Here is an 18,104-nt window from a genome sequence, read left to right as displayed (position 1 = left end):
GATTCAAACTATGGCAGTTGAATCCATAGCTCAGTGGCCCAGCAACTAGGCAGTTCTTTCTGTTCCAAACTGAGTTATGAGCATCTAAGGGTGATAGCCGTGCATAAAAGAGTAGAAAGACTAAGAATGACAATCCTGGAAATAGCTCCTTGATAGAACTAAAGCAAGAGGTAATGAGAGCAGGACCTTAAACCAAAAGCATTTCAGTGTAAAAACCATAGAATTTATTTTTGTTTGATGGATCCAGTAAGAAGTTGCTGGAATAGAGAAATGGGTAGATAGTGGCATTGTTGATCCCGTTGCTAGTAGAGAGGAAGGATTCATTTGGGGGCAAGGCTAATTATGGTATCGGGTAAAGAGGCCCATCCAACAGTAAGATATTCAAGTCAAGAGATCAGTAAGCAAAGCTTTGAAATTAGCCTATACAGTATCATGGATCCCTCTTAATACTACCAACCCCTGAGATCCTTCAACAAGGCAAGAGGACCATGAAGTACTTGCTCTAGAACAATCAACTTTCTCAAAAGCCACACTGTTTAGCTGCCTTTTTTTTTTTTTTTCAGTCTTGGGAGATGTTGGAAAAAAAGAAGTATAGCATCAATTAGCATCCTGATACAAACTCTTTATCTTAAGCTAGGTCAGCAGTTTCAAATCTCACGGATGTAGAGAACACAAGTATTTAATTCAAGTTTAATGACTGAAAAGGAATAGTGGGAAGTGGAAGAAAGGAAAATCAGGATTTTTTTTTTTTTGACATTTAAAGGAGGGAGTGGTGGGAACAAATACAAGTGGAATTAGACTGAGTATTACGAAGTAAATATTGAATTTGGCCACACCAGGGTTATCACGAATGCTTTTAGAGTTTTAGTCCTATGTACTCTTCCATCTTCGCAAATCTATGATGTTGCCCTGTGTACCAGGTCTTTCTGTGACTCTAATCCTGAAATGTTCTTGAATTCAGTCTTGCTTTGCCTCTCAGTTGATCTGCAATATACAAACTGTTTTTTTGCCACACACCTCATCCATCTTTCGTTGTTCAGCCCTTCTATACACACTGCATTTTTAAACTATACCCATTTTCTTTCCTTGCATAATGCATCTATTTATAAGCCTAAACTCAGCCCACATTGCTTCTATGAACTTCAGAATAGTCTAGCAGCCTATTGGGGGCATCTTTATTTGAACATCAGGGACTGTTTAAATTCGGTATATCCACAGCTGAGCTTGAATTTTGACTTATCTTCTTGACCATAACTCCTTCTTCCTAAATCCAACACCACATCTTAGAGCTCATGAAATTGTGAAATCACAACTGGTGTGGACGTCATCCTTGATTTCTGACTTTCTTGTCCAACTAGTTGTGGCTTTACCTTTTACGGACTCTTCCGATCTCCCTAGCACTATGAACTGCACCCAGGCCGTCACCGTCCTACCCGGATTATTGGATTATCCTCCTTACTCATTTTCCTTTCTTAGTGATAACATGTTTTTAGCAGACTTCCAACCTGGAGCTGTAGTCACCACTGCCTTGTTGAATTTTTGCTTGCCACACTGGCTTCATTTCTATATTTCTCTGTACACTCAGGTCATGTTGAATTTTTTTGTTTTATTGTTTTGTTTAGTTCAACATGACATGCTTTCTTCCTGTGACCTTCAGACCTGCCTATGCTACCCTGCCTGGAGCTTTTCTGTGGCCTCCTTAATGGAGAATGTGTCATCCATCTTCAGAAAACTTCTCTCCCCCTTGTAAATCTTAGTTATAAGGATTTCGTTGGTGGCCTTTTGCCTTCTTGTCAGGACCACTTCCATATCATTTTATGATCTTAATTTTGTCCATTAGTCTATATCTCCCTCTGAATTTTAAATTCTGATAAGGCAGAACCGTATGTATTTGGGATCTTATAATAAGTTTCAAGCTCCCAGATAGTTTAATAATAAGTTTCAATATAGTGCCTAGGAGAGTGTGAACCTAACATCCAATCCATGTGTTAAGTGAAGTGCACGCTTTTCAAAGTATTTTCATTTCTAGTATCTAAGTGGGGGTAAAGTTGAACAACTGGAAGAGGGTTTTAGTGAAACATGAGCTGTCAGTGGATTAGAAGATAAATTTGTCTGAGTTGTTTTCCACTAGTAAGAGAAAGGAGAAGTTAGAGTTGGGAAAGCATTGAGAGAGGGTACACATTGAATTCCACATCCTAGAGCAATAAGGAAGTGATTTTTAAAACTATCTTGCATCATTTTTAATTTCATTGCCCTTCTTAAAAGTAGAGGTCAATAATGTGTGGATGTGGTTTTGTTCAATGTTTAAAGGTGTCAGATTATCCATCTTTTCTGTTTTTTTCTTTTCTCCACCTGGAAAAACTTTGCATATGATGATTTTAATATTTTCCTGTATATTTTGCCCACTGAATTTGTTTTTTTTTTGGGAAAGATTTCCAAATGTGAGTGATTCATTTAATTATAGCTTGTCTATTTCCAGAAAAAAAATGAGATGGAATAAATTTTGGAAGATTTGAGTTTTTAAATCAGGGATAAATAACAAAAAGAGTCGATATGTAATCAGTAGGAGGAAACTTGTGTTTAAAAAACTTATATAAGATAAATTGTTTTAAGAATAACTATCTTGATGACAGTGCAAAAAATAAAGTGTATGAAAACATGTTACTTGGTGTTTTTAACTTCTTAAATATGCACTTATAAAAACTAAAGGCTCACATTCAAGATTTTGTAGTAAAATATTTGGTATAGTTTGATTTAGAGGCCAGTTCTGTTGGTTGCAGCATAAATGCTTTGTTTAACACTATTAAACAGACTAGCATATGATTTGTTTCACATGGTAGCTATCCAGATTCTGCAAAGAGCTGTATACCACAGATTTTTTCAAATATTTTTTTTTATTTGAAAGAGACAGAGATCTCCGATTTGCTGATTGAGTCCCCACATTTTTAACCCACAACTGCCTGAAATGCGTTTGAGCAGTAACAGGAACCTAGAACACACTCTGGACCTCACACACAGGCACCCAAGAACTTGAGCCATTGCTTTTGGCCTCTCAGAGAGCACATTAACAGGAAGGTGGAATAAGGACTGTAACCAGGAAAAGAACCCAAGGCACTCCAGTATGGGTTGTTGAGTTTTCTGAGAGATATTTTAACTGCTGTGTTGAATACCCATATCTGCACAAGTTTGACGTGGAAGAACAATGCATTTAAAAAAATTGTATATGCACAACTACTAAAAAAATATATTCATCTGAAGCCTCAGAGTCTCCACAAACATGGAAGAAAGATGCTTGGTTTGGAACATTGTAAGGAGAAATGCCTTAGTCATCTCCGCTGCAATAAAAGAATATTAGTGTAGATTTATAGAATGATTAACTTTGGCCAGACACCATTATATTTTAGTAGTCTGTGAGATGAGTTAGCTCAGAAATGCATCTGAAAGAACTGAATAAACTGACCCACTGAATGAAGTTGTTAAGGATATTCTGAGCATAGTTAACTAATGGGCATCACGGTCATCATGAACAATTTTGGTTATGAGAATAACATGACCAGTCTATATGAAAAACTTTGCCATCTGGTTTATTTTTTTAGATTTATTTATTTTTACTGGAAAGTCAGACCTTACGGAGAAAAGGAGAGACAGAAAAAGCTACCTTCTGCTGGTTCACTCCCCAAGCGCCTGCAATGGCCACAGCTGAGTCAATCCGAAAGCAAAGAGCCAGGAACTGCTTCTGGTCTCCCACACTGTTGCAGGGTCCCAAGGCTTTGAGCTCTCCTCTATTGCTCTCCAGATCACAAACATGGAACTGAAAGGGAAGTGGATCAGCCAGGATATGAACTGGTACCCGTATGGGATTCCAGCACATGCAAGGTGAGGACTTTAGCCACTAGGCTACCACGCCAGGTCCCCATTTGATTTGTTATGAAGGAGATATTCGTAAGTGTTATATACAAGTGATGGATTCCTTCAAACTTTAAGTGGAAGATATAGGCTGTTTCATTTGGTTTAGAATCAGAATTTACTGCAAAATGTATTCCCATCTACTCAAAAGGCTTCAGAGAAGCATTTAAGCTTGGTGGTAGTATTGAGAACATGTAGCTTAAAACAAGGATGGCCTGGTGTTTGTGGCTAAGGTTGATAGAACATTATTAGATTATCAGACCTTTAGTTGAGCTGCCTAGTTTCCTGGTTGGTGAAATGTAGTGTCAACAATATCAGAATGAAAATAATTGTTCCCCATAAAGGTTTAGATTGAGGAATTTCAGCATATATCTGGTAGAGCAATGGCATAAAGCTTTGTGGAAATAGCCAGAGAACACCTAATATCTGGCATTGGGGAAAGGCAGGGATTATCTTGGAAAGGCAATGAATATTTTACCTAAGACATAAGAATACATGTTTTTATGTTCCTTCTGGACACACAATAAAAATCTTGTAAACCCCACAACCACTGCCCCACTCTTCCTCTGAGCCATTTGAAAATAGTTCTTTATTTTGTGGTGTTGGTGTAATTATTTCAGTGGTTTCTTTGAGTTCCCCGAATGAGCAGTTTTAATGTGCTGCCTTGTTTTGGAAGTTTGGTTGCAAGAGAGATATTAAATGCAAATGGGCATGTTCCATATATCTGCTCTCCTTATATGTTTTACATAAAATGAGGGAGGAAAATAGGAATCTTTAAAGTTTTCAAAGAGAATTCCCATTGGCTCAGTTTTACCTACCGTGCGTGTGGTTTTCCTTCTCATCTGTTTCCATGAATAAGCATCCTTTGCATAGATAACCGGAAGGATTAACACAGAGGTAAATGGGCCAGTGCCTCAATAGGGCCAAGGTGCCAATTGTGTACAATGAGAGAAGCTGATGTGTGTGGGGGGGGCCAGCGCATCATGGAATCCTCAAAAACTCTAAGGAGAAGCTACGAAACTTGCTATTATGTGTTCTGTTTGACCTCCAATTATATTTTATTTCTGAGCATTCTTTATTTCAAAACATACCTTGGAGTCAGAGGTCTCTTTGATGATTGATGAATGCAGATATAACATAGTGTAGGATTTAAGCAGAATGAAATATGCTTTACATACCTCTGAATTAAAACAAGATTAATCCGGGTACCATGGTATTGGAATCTCAAGGTGATCGCTTCTCGGCCTTTTGGCTAAGAGCAAGTGGAACTACCAGGTGAACATGCTTCTGTGTCTTTCTACAGAGTACAGTGCAATCCATAGCCCATCGACACCCATTAAAGATTCAGATTCTGAACGGTTGCGTCGAGGTTCTGATGGAAAATCACGTGGACGAGGCCGAAGAAACAATAACCCTTCACCTCCCCCGGATTCTGACCTAGAGGTGAGAACATTGCCAACACCAGAATGAGTAACAAGGTGTTGCAGTTGCCAGTTGGTGACCATAGAACTGCTATGGAAAGACCAGTGAGCAAATGCTTCTGTTATTATTATATTTTCTTAGAAAATACAATGCTTTTCTTTCTTCACTGTTGGCTATAAGTTAAACAACTGTCTGTTTTTGGTAGTTTTCTTCTGCATTAACCGTGTCGTAAAGCATCTATTTGTTTTACAGTAAAAACACATGTTAAATTAAAAAATTCTGCCTTGAAATCTCTGCTGTACTGCTCTGTGTCATTGCCATTTCAGTTAAGTAAGCATCTTACTAAAAATCCTTAATGAAATCTACTTTGAAATTAAAGACACATTTGTGTATATTGAGAAAGGGAAGCTCAGAATGTTCTAAATTGAAATGGTAATCACCTTCTGAGACATGTTTTGCTGGAGTTCAAAAGCAGAAAGGATTAAGTAAAAACTGAAAGGGTGGTAGGTTTCATAGCCTCGAATCCACTGTAATTAAGTTTCTGCTTTTTGCCAAAGTGAAATCTGATGGTGGAAAACGTGATTATTTTGGCTGGAAAGACAAAATTTTTCCAGCAGAATCTGGTATGAATATTTACTGGTGTGAGTGGGTATGGGAAAAGGAAAGGGGAATGCTGGGGAGGCTGTCTGTGGTGTCTTGGAGACCTTTTTTTTTCCCTTGAAACAAATCCCTTTAACTCCAATCCTGAATACCCCAAGAGTGTGTCTAAGAGCATGAGTTATGTGTCTGCTGAAGTCGTTAAATGTCTATAACCTAAAGACTTAAAAAGCCTTGCATGAACAATACACAGTCACCCCTCGGTATCCATGGGAAACAGGTTCCTGGATCCCCTCGTTCCCAAGCACATCTACAGATACTCAACATCCTTACATAAAATGCTCACATAGTCATAAAGTCTCACATACTTTTTTATTTTGAATTTTATGGTACAATTCCATAGGGTTTGGAATACTCTAAATCAACTCTAGCTTAGTGAATATTCTGTGTGGATGCTGTGAAAATAGTTGTTACACTGTGTTGCTTGCGAAAAACCAACAAGGTAAAAGTTTGTACATGTTGAATACAGTGTGATTTTTTTCAGATATTTTTGGTCTGAGGTTGATTGGCTGCACAAATGTACAACCTCTGGAAATAGACAGCCAACTAGATATCCCATGCCTTTTATGGTTGTCTAATAGATAATAGAAATAGAATATATTTATGCAAATTTGCTGTCAAATATAAGTGTTAGTATTTGGATGATGAGGGTAAAACATGAGGTTATTTTTAACACTTCTTAATAAATGAACAGGTGACAGATTCAAAAGTGAATTTTTTTTAAGTAATGGCCACTCTATCTCAGTATATAAACAGACTAGTAATAGCTCATTTTTCATTTCTTCAAAACCAAGACAAAAGTTCTACAAAAATAAGGGACACATTGTTATTTCTTTCCCATAGTTATATTGATGTTGCTGATAGAATTATATTCTTGTGCCTCATCTGAGGTTCTATCTAGAGAATAGCTGAGCAATACTCTTTGAAGCAGGTGTGGCTTTAAATGTCATGAAGCCATATGTGATTTTGGCCTCACATTTAAGACTACTGTTTCATGATGAAGTTAACTGAACCACTTTTCTCAATCAACATGAAGATGCATTAATTGGGTTCTTGCCTTATAGAGAGTGTTCATCTGGGACTTGGACGAGACGATCATTGTTTTTCATTCCTTGCTCACTGGGTCCTACGCCAACAGATACGGGAGGGTGAGTACCAGGAAACATCAGCTGTTTTTTGTTTGTTTGTTGCTTTTAAGATTTATTTATTTTTATTTGAAAGGAAGAGTTACAGAGAAACATCTTCTGTATACTGGTTCACTCCCCAAATCTTTGTAATGGCCAGAACTGAACTGATTTGAGGCCAGGAGCCAGGAGTTTCTTTCTGGGCCTCCCATGTGGGTGCAGAGGTCCAAGGATCTGGGCCACCCTCTGCTACTTTCCCAGGCTTAAGCATGGAGCTGGATTGGAAGTGGAACAGCCTGGGCTAGACCTTGTGCCCTTATGGGATGCTGGTGCTTGCAGGTAAAGGATTAGCCTGTTGAGTCACTGCACCAACCACAAGGACTTAGTTTTTAACTTCTTTGGAAGTTACCTAAAATTGATGTTTTATCCAAGTGAATAGGATTTAATTTTAAGTAACAAATCTAAAATATACAAAGGAAAATGATTTTGTTGATATAGTCAAAGCTACAGGCAAAACTCATCAGTGAATTCAAAGAGATTCTTCAAATTAAGGTAATTTATGCAGTTAAACATGAGTTTACTTTGGGCCATAGTGAATAAAAATGATTGAGTGCTATTGTAGTGTGAAATATTGAAAGATGTAGATATCTTAGAATGATCTCTTGTTGAAATTTTTAAGTTTTACTTTTAAGCACTTTTATTTTCATTTTTTTTTAGCAAATGCAATATAGTTCAGAGAAGCAATTCTAAGACTATAATGATATTCCCTTGCTCTTTTCCTCCCTCTGTGCCTTCTCTCTCTCTCTGTTTCTTTCTTCTATGTAAAATTTCTTCTAGGACCCAGAGTTTTCTTGCCAAAAGATTCAGTGGGTCCAGTATTTCATTTGTGGTCTTCAGCAATGAACAGTGTTTGATCTTTTCTTTCCAAAGCATATGCTATGAGTGTCTTCATGTATCCCTTTATTGAGTCTGAGTCTCTTTGAAGGATATTTAGTACGAGACTCAGAAGGGCAAGAGCAGAAGACACCCACATTAGAGCTGTCTGTTAGAATACGTATCTTAATGTTGTAGGTAAAGAATATTACAGGCCATCTTCCATGGGTACAACTTCAGGTCAGGACTTGGCATTCTCTAAATGTTGGGAATTCATGTTGGTATACTTGTTGGTTGTTTTATAAGCTTTTTTATATTTAGTGAGAGCATTTAAAATGGTGGAAGGCAATTTCAGGAATTCTTCTGTAAATATTTCTCATTATTTTAAAGATATATTACAAATCTCATATCCTTGAAACTGTTGGTTTAAAGTGTGTCTTATGTCTTGGTGATGCAGGGATTTATTTCAGTTAAATATGAAAATTCAGGCTTGTAAGATGTGCATGATTGCATTATAAATTTGATTAGATATATTCACTTTCAGTAAATGTTTATTTCAGTAATTATCCATTAAGTACATATTATGCACATGTGGTCTGGAGGTAAAACTGGGGGAATTGCTACTTGATTCATATCTCAGTTTTCATCTTGAGACCCTAAAGATACACTCCCCAGAAAAAAAAACAAGCAGAAAAGCTCTATTAAAAAAACCCACACATGTGTAACAAAAAGACTGTCTCACTATTTGATATTCTCTCTTGAGATATCATGAAACAGTGTGGCTCATATTACTATTAAATCAAATTCTCAATGAGAAGGAGAAAATTTTAAAGTGGTTATTTTTTTAAAAGAGAAGAGATAATTAACCGTTCTGTTGATTGGATTGTTTACTGTGTGGCTAATACATAGTAAGGATTCCATAAAATGTAACTGCTTCCTTGGTATTATTTCTTCTGTCAAACCTATCACTAGCCCTTTACTGTTTTAAACAAATTATTATCTCAATTGTTAATGTAATGAGTAAGCAGAACCTTGAAGATTTGGTGATGGTTTGGATCAGAGTGATTGACAGAAGTAACAGGAATGAAAAATGATGACCAGATTTTTTCCTGAACAACTGAGAAAAGAGATTTATGTTGAGATAGTGAAGAAATAATTTGGAGAGAAAATGGAAAGTTTGGTGTTGAACAAGTTTGAGAATATCTGTTAGACATTCACCTTGATCATGCCAGGTGGTGGTTGTAAGGTAAGCTCGGGATTCTAAAGGGATTGGGTAGGGTGAGAGTTGAATTTAGAGTTAGTGGTGCACAGTTTAGAATCAGAAGCTCCTCAGACAGCCTTAGGTTGATCTCTTGCCAACCATTTCTTGAGAGTTCTTCTGTGTGCCCAAGCTGTGCTCAACCAATTGCCTCATTGCCTGGTGGCTTCTCTTGGAACATCAATTTTTGAAGGTGCTTTGCTGAGGATATTGAATCATTCAAACACAAAAAAAAAAATCTTACTTTAATGTTCTGCTCATGGGAGAACTTTAGAGATGAAGAGAATTGCCTGTCACACCTTACTTTTTAGTAAGTAGTCTTCCCCTATTCCCTGGGGTTCCTGAATGTTGTCAGAGGAGCGTGTGGCTGGGTCGTACTCTGCATCATGTAAAGAAATGAATGCCTGACAATGTGATAGCTGTTCTGTCTCTATGGGAACAAGATACTTGAGAAGTAGCTTAGTCACAGTAGCTTAGGCAACCCAATGAGAAGGTCATTCAGTAAGGGGATATGGGATCTGGCTGATACAATGCAAAATTAAGGCATGTATAGCAGTAAGCACCCAAAAAAGTTTGAGAATGTCCCACCTTTCATGTAATTCTAGCTGTGGGAGGAAGGGATGTTAGGTGTTATAAGGAAGTGTTGTTTTATAACAAAGGTATGGGAACAAAAAAAGAATGCTGGTACAGTTCAGCCTTAGCTAGGAGAGAGAAAAGAAACAGCATAGTAGCACAAAAATGAAGTCTCTGGGTGTTACTATAAATGAGAATGTTGTTAATAAGGTCAGTTCTCTCTCTCTTTAAAAAAAAAATTCTTCAGGCTAAGTGCAAATTTCCAGGTTTCACTTGTTTCTTCGCTCCCTTCCTCCCTTCCTCCCTCACTCTCCTTTCCTCTCCCCCTTTCTTTCTTTCATTGAGGAGTCTCTTTAAACAGCATAAGGTAGTTTTTTTTTAATACCGAAGCGGATAAACAAGTCTTGTATTTCAAGTTAATATTTTGCTGATAACCTAAGCATGATTCCTGTCTTAGGGAGGATTGGTTTTTGTTGTTGTTTGTTTGTTTGTTTAGCGCTTTCTTTTTACTAACATCTGCATCTCATAGACATATTGGTAAGAAAGTATCTTAAGAGTGTTGAACTTCACTCCCCACTTTATGTAAAAAACAAAGCATAAACATAAAAGGAATTATAAAACTTTGCATGTTTAGTTTACAGTCTGTTAAGAATTTCCTACATGTACAGGACTTGCTTAATTCAAACACTAATACTCTGATAGTGCTTTGCTGAGCCCATTTACAGATGAAGAAATTGAGACTTAGAAAAAGTCAGAGACCAAATGTGAAAAATATTTAGCATAATCCTATCTGGCATAAAACATTCAGTGAATAGTAGTTTTATTTTGATGTAATATAGTTGATACTTGACTACCAAAAACTACCTGAATCCTGCCATGGTGGGCAGTGAGTAATATGGTAATAGTGTCTGCGCATTTATGAATTGCTGGTGTGTGGTAGACATCATGATATGCTAGAAAGAGCAGCAGATGTAAATTAAAGTAGATCTGAACTCAAATCTAAGTTCAATGTTTCTGATCTTTGTCCTTGGGCAAATTTTTTCTTTTTCTTAAGCCACAATTTTCACATCCATAAAACCAAATACTTGGCATGCAGAATTGTTTTATGAATTAAATTAGATCATGAATGTAAAAATCCCAGGATAGTATCTTATTAAAAATAACAATCAATAGTAAGAACAATAGATGCTGTTGAAATTGTAGTGCTCTTTGAGCATTTGTGATTTGAAACTTATAGGACTTCTAAAAGAGTGTCAGTTACCATAGTGGGTTTTAATCAATTGAACTTTAGTAGATGTATATCAGTGATCATTCAGGACATTGAAGAAAGAAATGTATAAAAGCAGCTTATCTATTCCATTTCATTAGCCAGTAAAGATTATGTTGTACTGTGTTTAGGTGGATAACCACAAACACAGCTGATCCCTAACAGTATGCCAAAGCAGCCATTGGCAGTGTCTGAATGAATAAATGTGGCTTTGTTCCAAAAAAACTTGAATTATAGTTCCAAAATTTCAATTGTACATAATTCTCAGGCCTTATAAACTATTATTCTTGTCCAGAGATTGTGACAGAGCAAGCCCAATAGGCTAAATCTGAATCATGGTCTGCTTTTCTTAAGACTCTAAGAATATTGTTTACAATTTAAAATGTTGTTTTTAAAAGAGTGAAACACAAAGAGGATTATATTGGAGATAATATATGGCCAGGGAAGCCTAAACATCTCTTCTAATCTTTTAGAGAGGCTCTTCCCCTGCCCCTATTCTACGTCATGCCCTTAGCACAAGGACAATGAGATGACACCAACACCAAGCATCTTAGATTATAACTTCTGTGCAGTCCTGTCATGTTTGAATCGGGGCTCCAAGGAAGCACAGACTAACACATGAGTTCATTAACACAGGAAGAATGTCTGTAATACATGAGGCCAAAATACAGGGCTGCAAACACTATGGGAATAGATAAGTCTCTTTGTTCTTTAACAGTCTAGCATAGATACCTCTGGCTTCATTTGACCAAGGTTTGGTGGTGCAGATAATGACAGTGCCATCTTTACCATGTGTCTGATGGGGCCTCGGGATCATTGTCATTAGCATTTTAACCCCCACAGAGAAGAAGCAGGGCAGCTTGAGTGGGGAATTTTGTGGACCAGGTTGAGAAGGAGCACACACTATCACCCCAGAGCCATGGGTTTCATATATACAGCTCAGTGTCAGGGATTCTGTGAAATGTGGCCCCACTGTGGTTCCCAGGGAGATGCAAAAAATGACTGTTGGTAACCAGGGAGAGGGTGGCAGCTAGAATCAATGAATGAACCCAAGTGTACTTCAAAGCTCCATGGCAGCTCTGGCCATCTTAGCAGAATAGGGTCCAAGGCTCTTGGTTGGAGGAACGGAGATCAATGAGTGGCCACTGCAACCCCAAGGAGCAATGCCCTTATTTCATTTTCTGATTTGTGTATCAATGGCACATTTGATCAAAATGGTGAAATGATGTCTACCTGTATAGCTGACTTCTGGGTACTATACAATGACACAGAATCCAAAATTTCAAAACAGTCAATTTATTTTACACCAGAGAAATTTTCAGCTGAGTAAAATGCTATCCCCATTGTTTTTGCCCTTCTGCACATGTTGGTTCGTTTTCCTTTTTACTATCAGCTTCTGCCTTCCATCTACTGAAATATTGGGCTGAATTTTATGTTATTTTTAAAGGCATGGATATGAAAGGGAATGCAGTGAGCGAAGAGGAATCATCACTGCACTCTGGCTGGCTTTGAATCTCTCTTGCCCAGTGGCTTCGATCTAGCTGTGATCTTTCCAGCTTTAATATGGAAGCAAAGTAGAGCTGTTAGGAGAACAATGAAAGTACCTGAGAAAATCTCCATAACTAACAGTTCTTACTGCTTGCTTATTAAAGGAAGCAGGTGGAATTAAAGGAAGCAGTCAGCAAGTATGCAAATTTTGTTAATGAGAGGAAAAAAGGGAATGGGAGCAGATCATTGCAAGTGACTGAAATGCTGTGCAAAAGGGGAAAATCTCTACAAAGTATGTTTAGGTGATCAGAAATGGAGATGAGTAGCAGAAAATGTATTGATACAGGTAGAAGTATTGCATCTGTGTTCAGCTTGTATGGTTTATGCTACTATCTCACATTCATTGTCAATTAGTAGCCTCTTTTTCTGAAACAGGAAACTAGTATAGAAAAATCAAATTGTTGATCCAAGGAGGCACATCTATTAACTAGCAATACCAGAAAAATTATCTTGTCTTGGGCCATTGCCCTCAATTGTTGAGAGGAAGATTGAGGGCCAAGATTTTCTAGCCTAGGCTTGGGGGTGCCATGAACAATAAGAAAACAGTGGAGTGACATGATGGAAGCATAAAACCAAGAAGATTGTGATAGCAAAGAAAAATATTATGCAGTCCTGGTAGGAATTAGTTAAGGCTGAAGAGAGGCAGTAACACTAGAAAGAAAAGAGAAATAGGGGAGTAGCTACAAATGAAATCTGGATAGGGCTTCTGATTGGATTTAGCATTGAGTCTTTCAAGTCTTTTCACTTGGCACTGCCTGGGTCATAGGTGTGGAGGCCAATTTGGGTTTATTCTTCTTTCTTTCTTTTTGTACCACTGTTTGGCAGTTGTACTGTGTTTTGGATTCATTGGGTTTCTCCACAATCAAAATTAACCTTTGGATTGGAGGTTTTTCTTTCATTCTCTACTTGGGTATTATTTTCACGTTAGTGAAAGGGAGTCTCAAGTAAAAGAAAATTAGTGCATTCTTAGTGTCAGATATCTAATCAGTTAAAGACCTGCTTAGCCCCAACACAAGTTTGGACTTCTTTTTTTTTTTTTAATAATTCAACTAGTGATCCAAGCATGATTTGTTTCTCATGTGCATATAATGTCTCATGGTAATCCTGATTATGTCTTAATTGGCACCAGAGTAACACCCAGCTCCCAAAACTTGACATTTCATGCCAGCTGTTCGGGGAAGGGTCATATAAACTTGAAAAGGTTTAATATTTCCCTTGATGCCAAGAGGAAAAGCAATGGAGTTCTCAGGTCCAAAAATCTTTGCATATAGTTAAAAAACAGCTTTACTAATTTTTTCGAAGAAATGACATTTTCGCATACATTTTGTGTATTTCAGATAAGAGAGCTAATTTGCCAAACTCATCCTTAGTTCTTCTACCCCTGTGGACAGCCAGTATGGGGCCTTAAAAATAAACTATTTCTGTATAGAGTTCCTGGTCTTGTTTTTCAGATTCTTTTTTTCTTTTTCTTCTAAAAGAATCTTGAATGGAGGAAGGTTTTTGTTCTGTTTTGTTTTGTTTTAAATGACATCCAGGATCTATTTGGACCTGTTTGGTGCTGTCATTGTCTAAATAATAAATTAGGTAAGCCCATCAAAGCAGATCATTTTTCTCACTCATTTGGTGAACACTACGATTTCTCGTTGATTTAAACAAACCCAGGAACAGTCTCACATTGACCAACAAATTACGATAAACAAAGCCACATCACACGGCAGTGGCCAGTGAAGGCTGCCTCAGTAGGATCAGTAAAAATGAAATGTAGGAACCTTGTGTTGCATTCCACAAAATCAAAAAGGAAATGCCATATCCTAAGAATTGTAATTTTTTAATGAAACAACTGAACCACATTCTAGTAGCTCTTCTAACCTATGATAATTATTTAAATAGCAGTTTTTTTTTACTTCTTCCAACTTTTATTACTGTAATGCTTTTAAGTTGCATTCATAGCATGAGGTGTTCAGAGTCTGTTCATTCTATTGTTTGAAAGGAACACACTTAAGGACAAGAATTCTGGAAGGAGGTACACAATGATCAGCTATGCTACTTAGCATGTGGTCTCAGAGGATATAAAATAGCTCTGGGTCTTTATTCTTTGATTATTCCATGATGATAGTATTTCCACAATTGGATTTTTCACTTTAAATAGCAGCTTTGAAACATAATGTATAAGGTTGCTTCAAGAATTTTGTTAAAAATGAAAATATATTTCATTTTGGTGCAATGATTTTTAAAATCCATCCAGACCCTTCTAGGGTTTTTCAAAAAGTGTAAGAAGTATGTTTTATGGAAATTCATGCATGGATTTCAAAAACTTCTTGCACAACAATAGACTTTTAATTCTATTTTCTACAAACGTTATACATGTATATGTATGTCTATTTATTTGTAGTTTTATGATATAGTTTTATAAGCTCTGGGATTTCCCTTAACCACTCCCCAACTCTCCACCCCCCACACTGATTTCCCGTATACTATTACATTAGTATAATTCTTCATAAATTGTCCTAAGTCCATCATCATTGCAGGCATGAATAATGGCAGAGAGTCCAGCATCCTATTGTCAAGATATATTTAACAGTTTTATTGGAAGTTAATCTTGGATCTGGAAGTAGAAATGCATACTGCATCCTCATATCTGGATGTGACAGTCTCCATTACACAGTTAGTATACATCCCCTTCAGTGAAAAGCCACAAAATAAAATTAACAACAGGAAAAAAATAGAAATTTGCAATGCCATGAAGTTAAATAACATGCTACAAAATGACTAATGTGTCAGTGAAGAAATGAAAAAGAAAATGAAGAACCTTCTTGAAGAAAATTATGCTACGTTATGACCGATGAGTCAGTGAAGGATTTAATGAGAAAAAACTGTTTTGAAGAAATGAAAATAAAAACAAAAACATCCATGAGATAAAGTTTCCATAGATGTTTGTTGGTGAGATATGTCTACTGTAGGCAACAAATAGATAGGTTTTGTGTTTTTAATCCAGTCTACTAATCTATGACATTTGATTGAGGAGCTTAATCCATTTAATCCAAGGTTAATATGAGCAGGTGATAAGTTGGTCCTATCATTTTAGCAATGGGTTATTCATTGATTTAGTCTTCTGTTGTTATTTTGCTGGGATGTTCTTCACAATTGCCTTGATTTTGGTGGTGCTGTTATTTTCTCTGTAAAGAACTTCTTTATTATTTGTAGGGCAGTTCTAGAAGAGGCAAATTCTTTGAGCTTTTCTGTACTGTAAGAGAATTTTATTTCATTTTCAAAGGCAAGGAAAGCTTTGCTAGTTACATTATTCCGGGCCAACAATTTTTTGCTTTTAGAATCTGGAATATGTTGCTCCATTCTCTTCTGGCCTGTAGAGTTTCCTATGAGATGTCAGCTGAGGGTCTCATTGCCATTCCTCTATATATAAATTGATGTTTTTACATGCATATTTAAGGATCTTTACCTTATATTCAACTGAAAAGAGCTTGATCGTCATGTGTCATGATGAAGATCGCTTTTGATCAACCTTGTTGGAAGTTCTGTGCCCCTCCTGTATTCTGTTTCTCAATTTTTTCTCCACATTAGGAAAGTTTCCCTTTATTACTTTAGTGAGTCCATTTTATTTTATTTTTTTAAGGATTTATTTATTTTTATTACAAAGTCAGATATACAGAGAGAGGAGGAGAGACAGAGAAGGTCCTCCGTCCGATGATTCACTCCCCAAGTGAGCCACAACGGGCCAATGCACGCCAATCCAAACCCGGGAACCAGGAACCTCTTCTGGGTCTCCCACATGGGTGCAGGGTCCCAATGCATTGGGCCGTCCTCGACTGCTTTCCCAGGCCACAAGCAGGGAGCTGGATGGGAAGTGGAGCAGCCAGGACCAGAACCGGCACCCATATGGGATCCCGGCACGTTCAAGGCGAGGACCCCAGCCGCTAGGCTATGGCGCCGGGGCCCAACTGAGTCCATTTTAAACCCAACTTGTCTTTCCACACCTTCTAGAACTTCCATAACTCTTATGTTTGGCTTTTTAATAGTGTCTCTTAATTCTTGATTGCTTTTCTTAGTTTGATTCAGTTCCTCTTCCAGCTTTTTGATTGCTTCACAATTTTAGCAAGAAATATCTTCTAATTTTGAGATTCTTTTACCTCCTTCATTCTGTTATTGATACTTTCTACTTAATTTTTAATTTGCTACATTGTGCCCTCATTTCTATTAATTCTGCTTGATTTTTTTCAGTATTGCTTTTCTTGTGTAATATACTCCTTAAATTCCTGTATATACTTCTTGTTGTTGATAAGAAGCTTTATAACAAGCTTTTAAAGTTCTTTATTCCTCACTCCCCTCCTCCCCCCGGTTTTTGCTCTGTTAACTCTGAGACTGACAAAGACTTTTGGTCCTTTGTAGGAGAGTGTTCAGTAATACTCGTTGTGACTCTGTCTCTTCTTTTGCTCTTGGTCATTATACTTCTGGTTAGCAGATTTTTCTCTTTAGGATATGTTTCTAAGCTATGTCATCCACAAGTCTACAGTTCGATTTTACTGATTGCAGTTGGCAACCAGTTCTTTGTTTGCAGTCACTTGTGCACTCCCTCCAGGGATTTTCAGGTCTGAACTTTTGTGTTATGCTTCTACCATGGTCTCCATAGCCCCAGTTCCTGGCTCACAATTCTCTACCTGCTGTGTTTCCATGCTGTGGCTGCACCATTTTCTGCACAGCCTTTCTCCCACTTTTTGTTTGAGCAGTCCCAGGAATAGTGAAACACCAGGTATCCTAAATATCTAGGTTGTTGGTGGTGCTATCTTGCCAGAACCTGCGGGCCATTAGGTGTAAGGGCTACCCAGACCTATTTTGATCTGTAAGATGCCAAAGTCAATATTATTTTCCCTATGGGATCAGTGCAATACACTGATCTCAGTGCGTTTGCTCTGAACTAAACACATGTGCAGCTTACTGTTGTCCCTCCAATCTCACAACTGTACACAATGGCACCTGAGGTGCCTCTGGTGGAGTTCTTAATATGCTGGACTTTAGATCTGGGTGCCACCCAGACCTGTTTTTGGTTGAACCTATAAGATGCCACATTGGTGCAATGCACTGAGCCAGAAATGAGTTCGCTTCCAGCTTACTGCGTGCCCAGTCTTATCCCACAGCCTTTGCCTCCCTACACAAAATGGCTCCCAATGCAGCTCTGGTAGAGGTGTGGACTAAGAAATCTATGCTGTTCTGCACTGCCTGCTTGGGGTCTACTACTCTTTCTCTACTCCTGGTTGAATCAAACAAATCAACAGGATGGAGAGTTTTTTGCCTAGGTTCACCTCCTGAACTCCCTGTGAACTCCTGTTCACACCTAGCTTCTGGTAGAGCTTACACCACTGGTGGAGCTCCAATTGCCACTTGCTGAACTGCCGCTGGGTTTTGGTCACTGCAACACCGCACCATTGTCTCCACTGCTTTTCCATGTCCATTAGTCTCCAAG

At 37.7% G+C, this 18,104-nt stretch overlaps 1 protein-coding gene across 1 annotated transcript in view; it reads left to right on the top strand.

Annotated features, from left to right (window-relative positions):
- The window catches only part of EYA1 (EYA transcriptional coactivator and phosphatase 1), a 146,917-nt gene that overhangs the window by 73,498 nt on the left and 55,315 nt on the right, over positions 1 to 18,104 (top strand). Inside the window, exons 9-10 of the mRNA XM_058668725.1 lie at positions 5,210 to 5,349; positions 7,050 to 7,133. Coding sequence (XP_058524708.1) covers positions 5,210 to 5,349; positions 7,050 to 7,133 — 224 coding nt within the window. The remainder of the gene's footprint in view (positions 1 to 5,209; positions 5,350 to 7,049; positions 7,134 to 18,104) is intronic.

This window comes from Ochotona princeps, chromosome 9 (genome assembly GCF_030435755.1).
Source record: "Ochotona princeps isolate mOchPri1 chromosome 9, mOchPri1.hap1, whole genome shotgun sequence".
Lineage (NCBI taxonomy): Eukaryota > Metazoa > Chordata > Mammalia > Lagomorpha > Ochotonidae > Ochotona > Ochotona princeps.
This window is presented reverse-complemented; position numbering and strand designations above follow the sequence as displayed.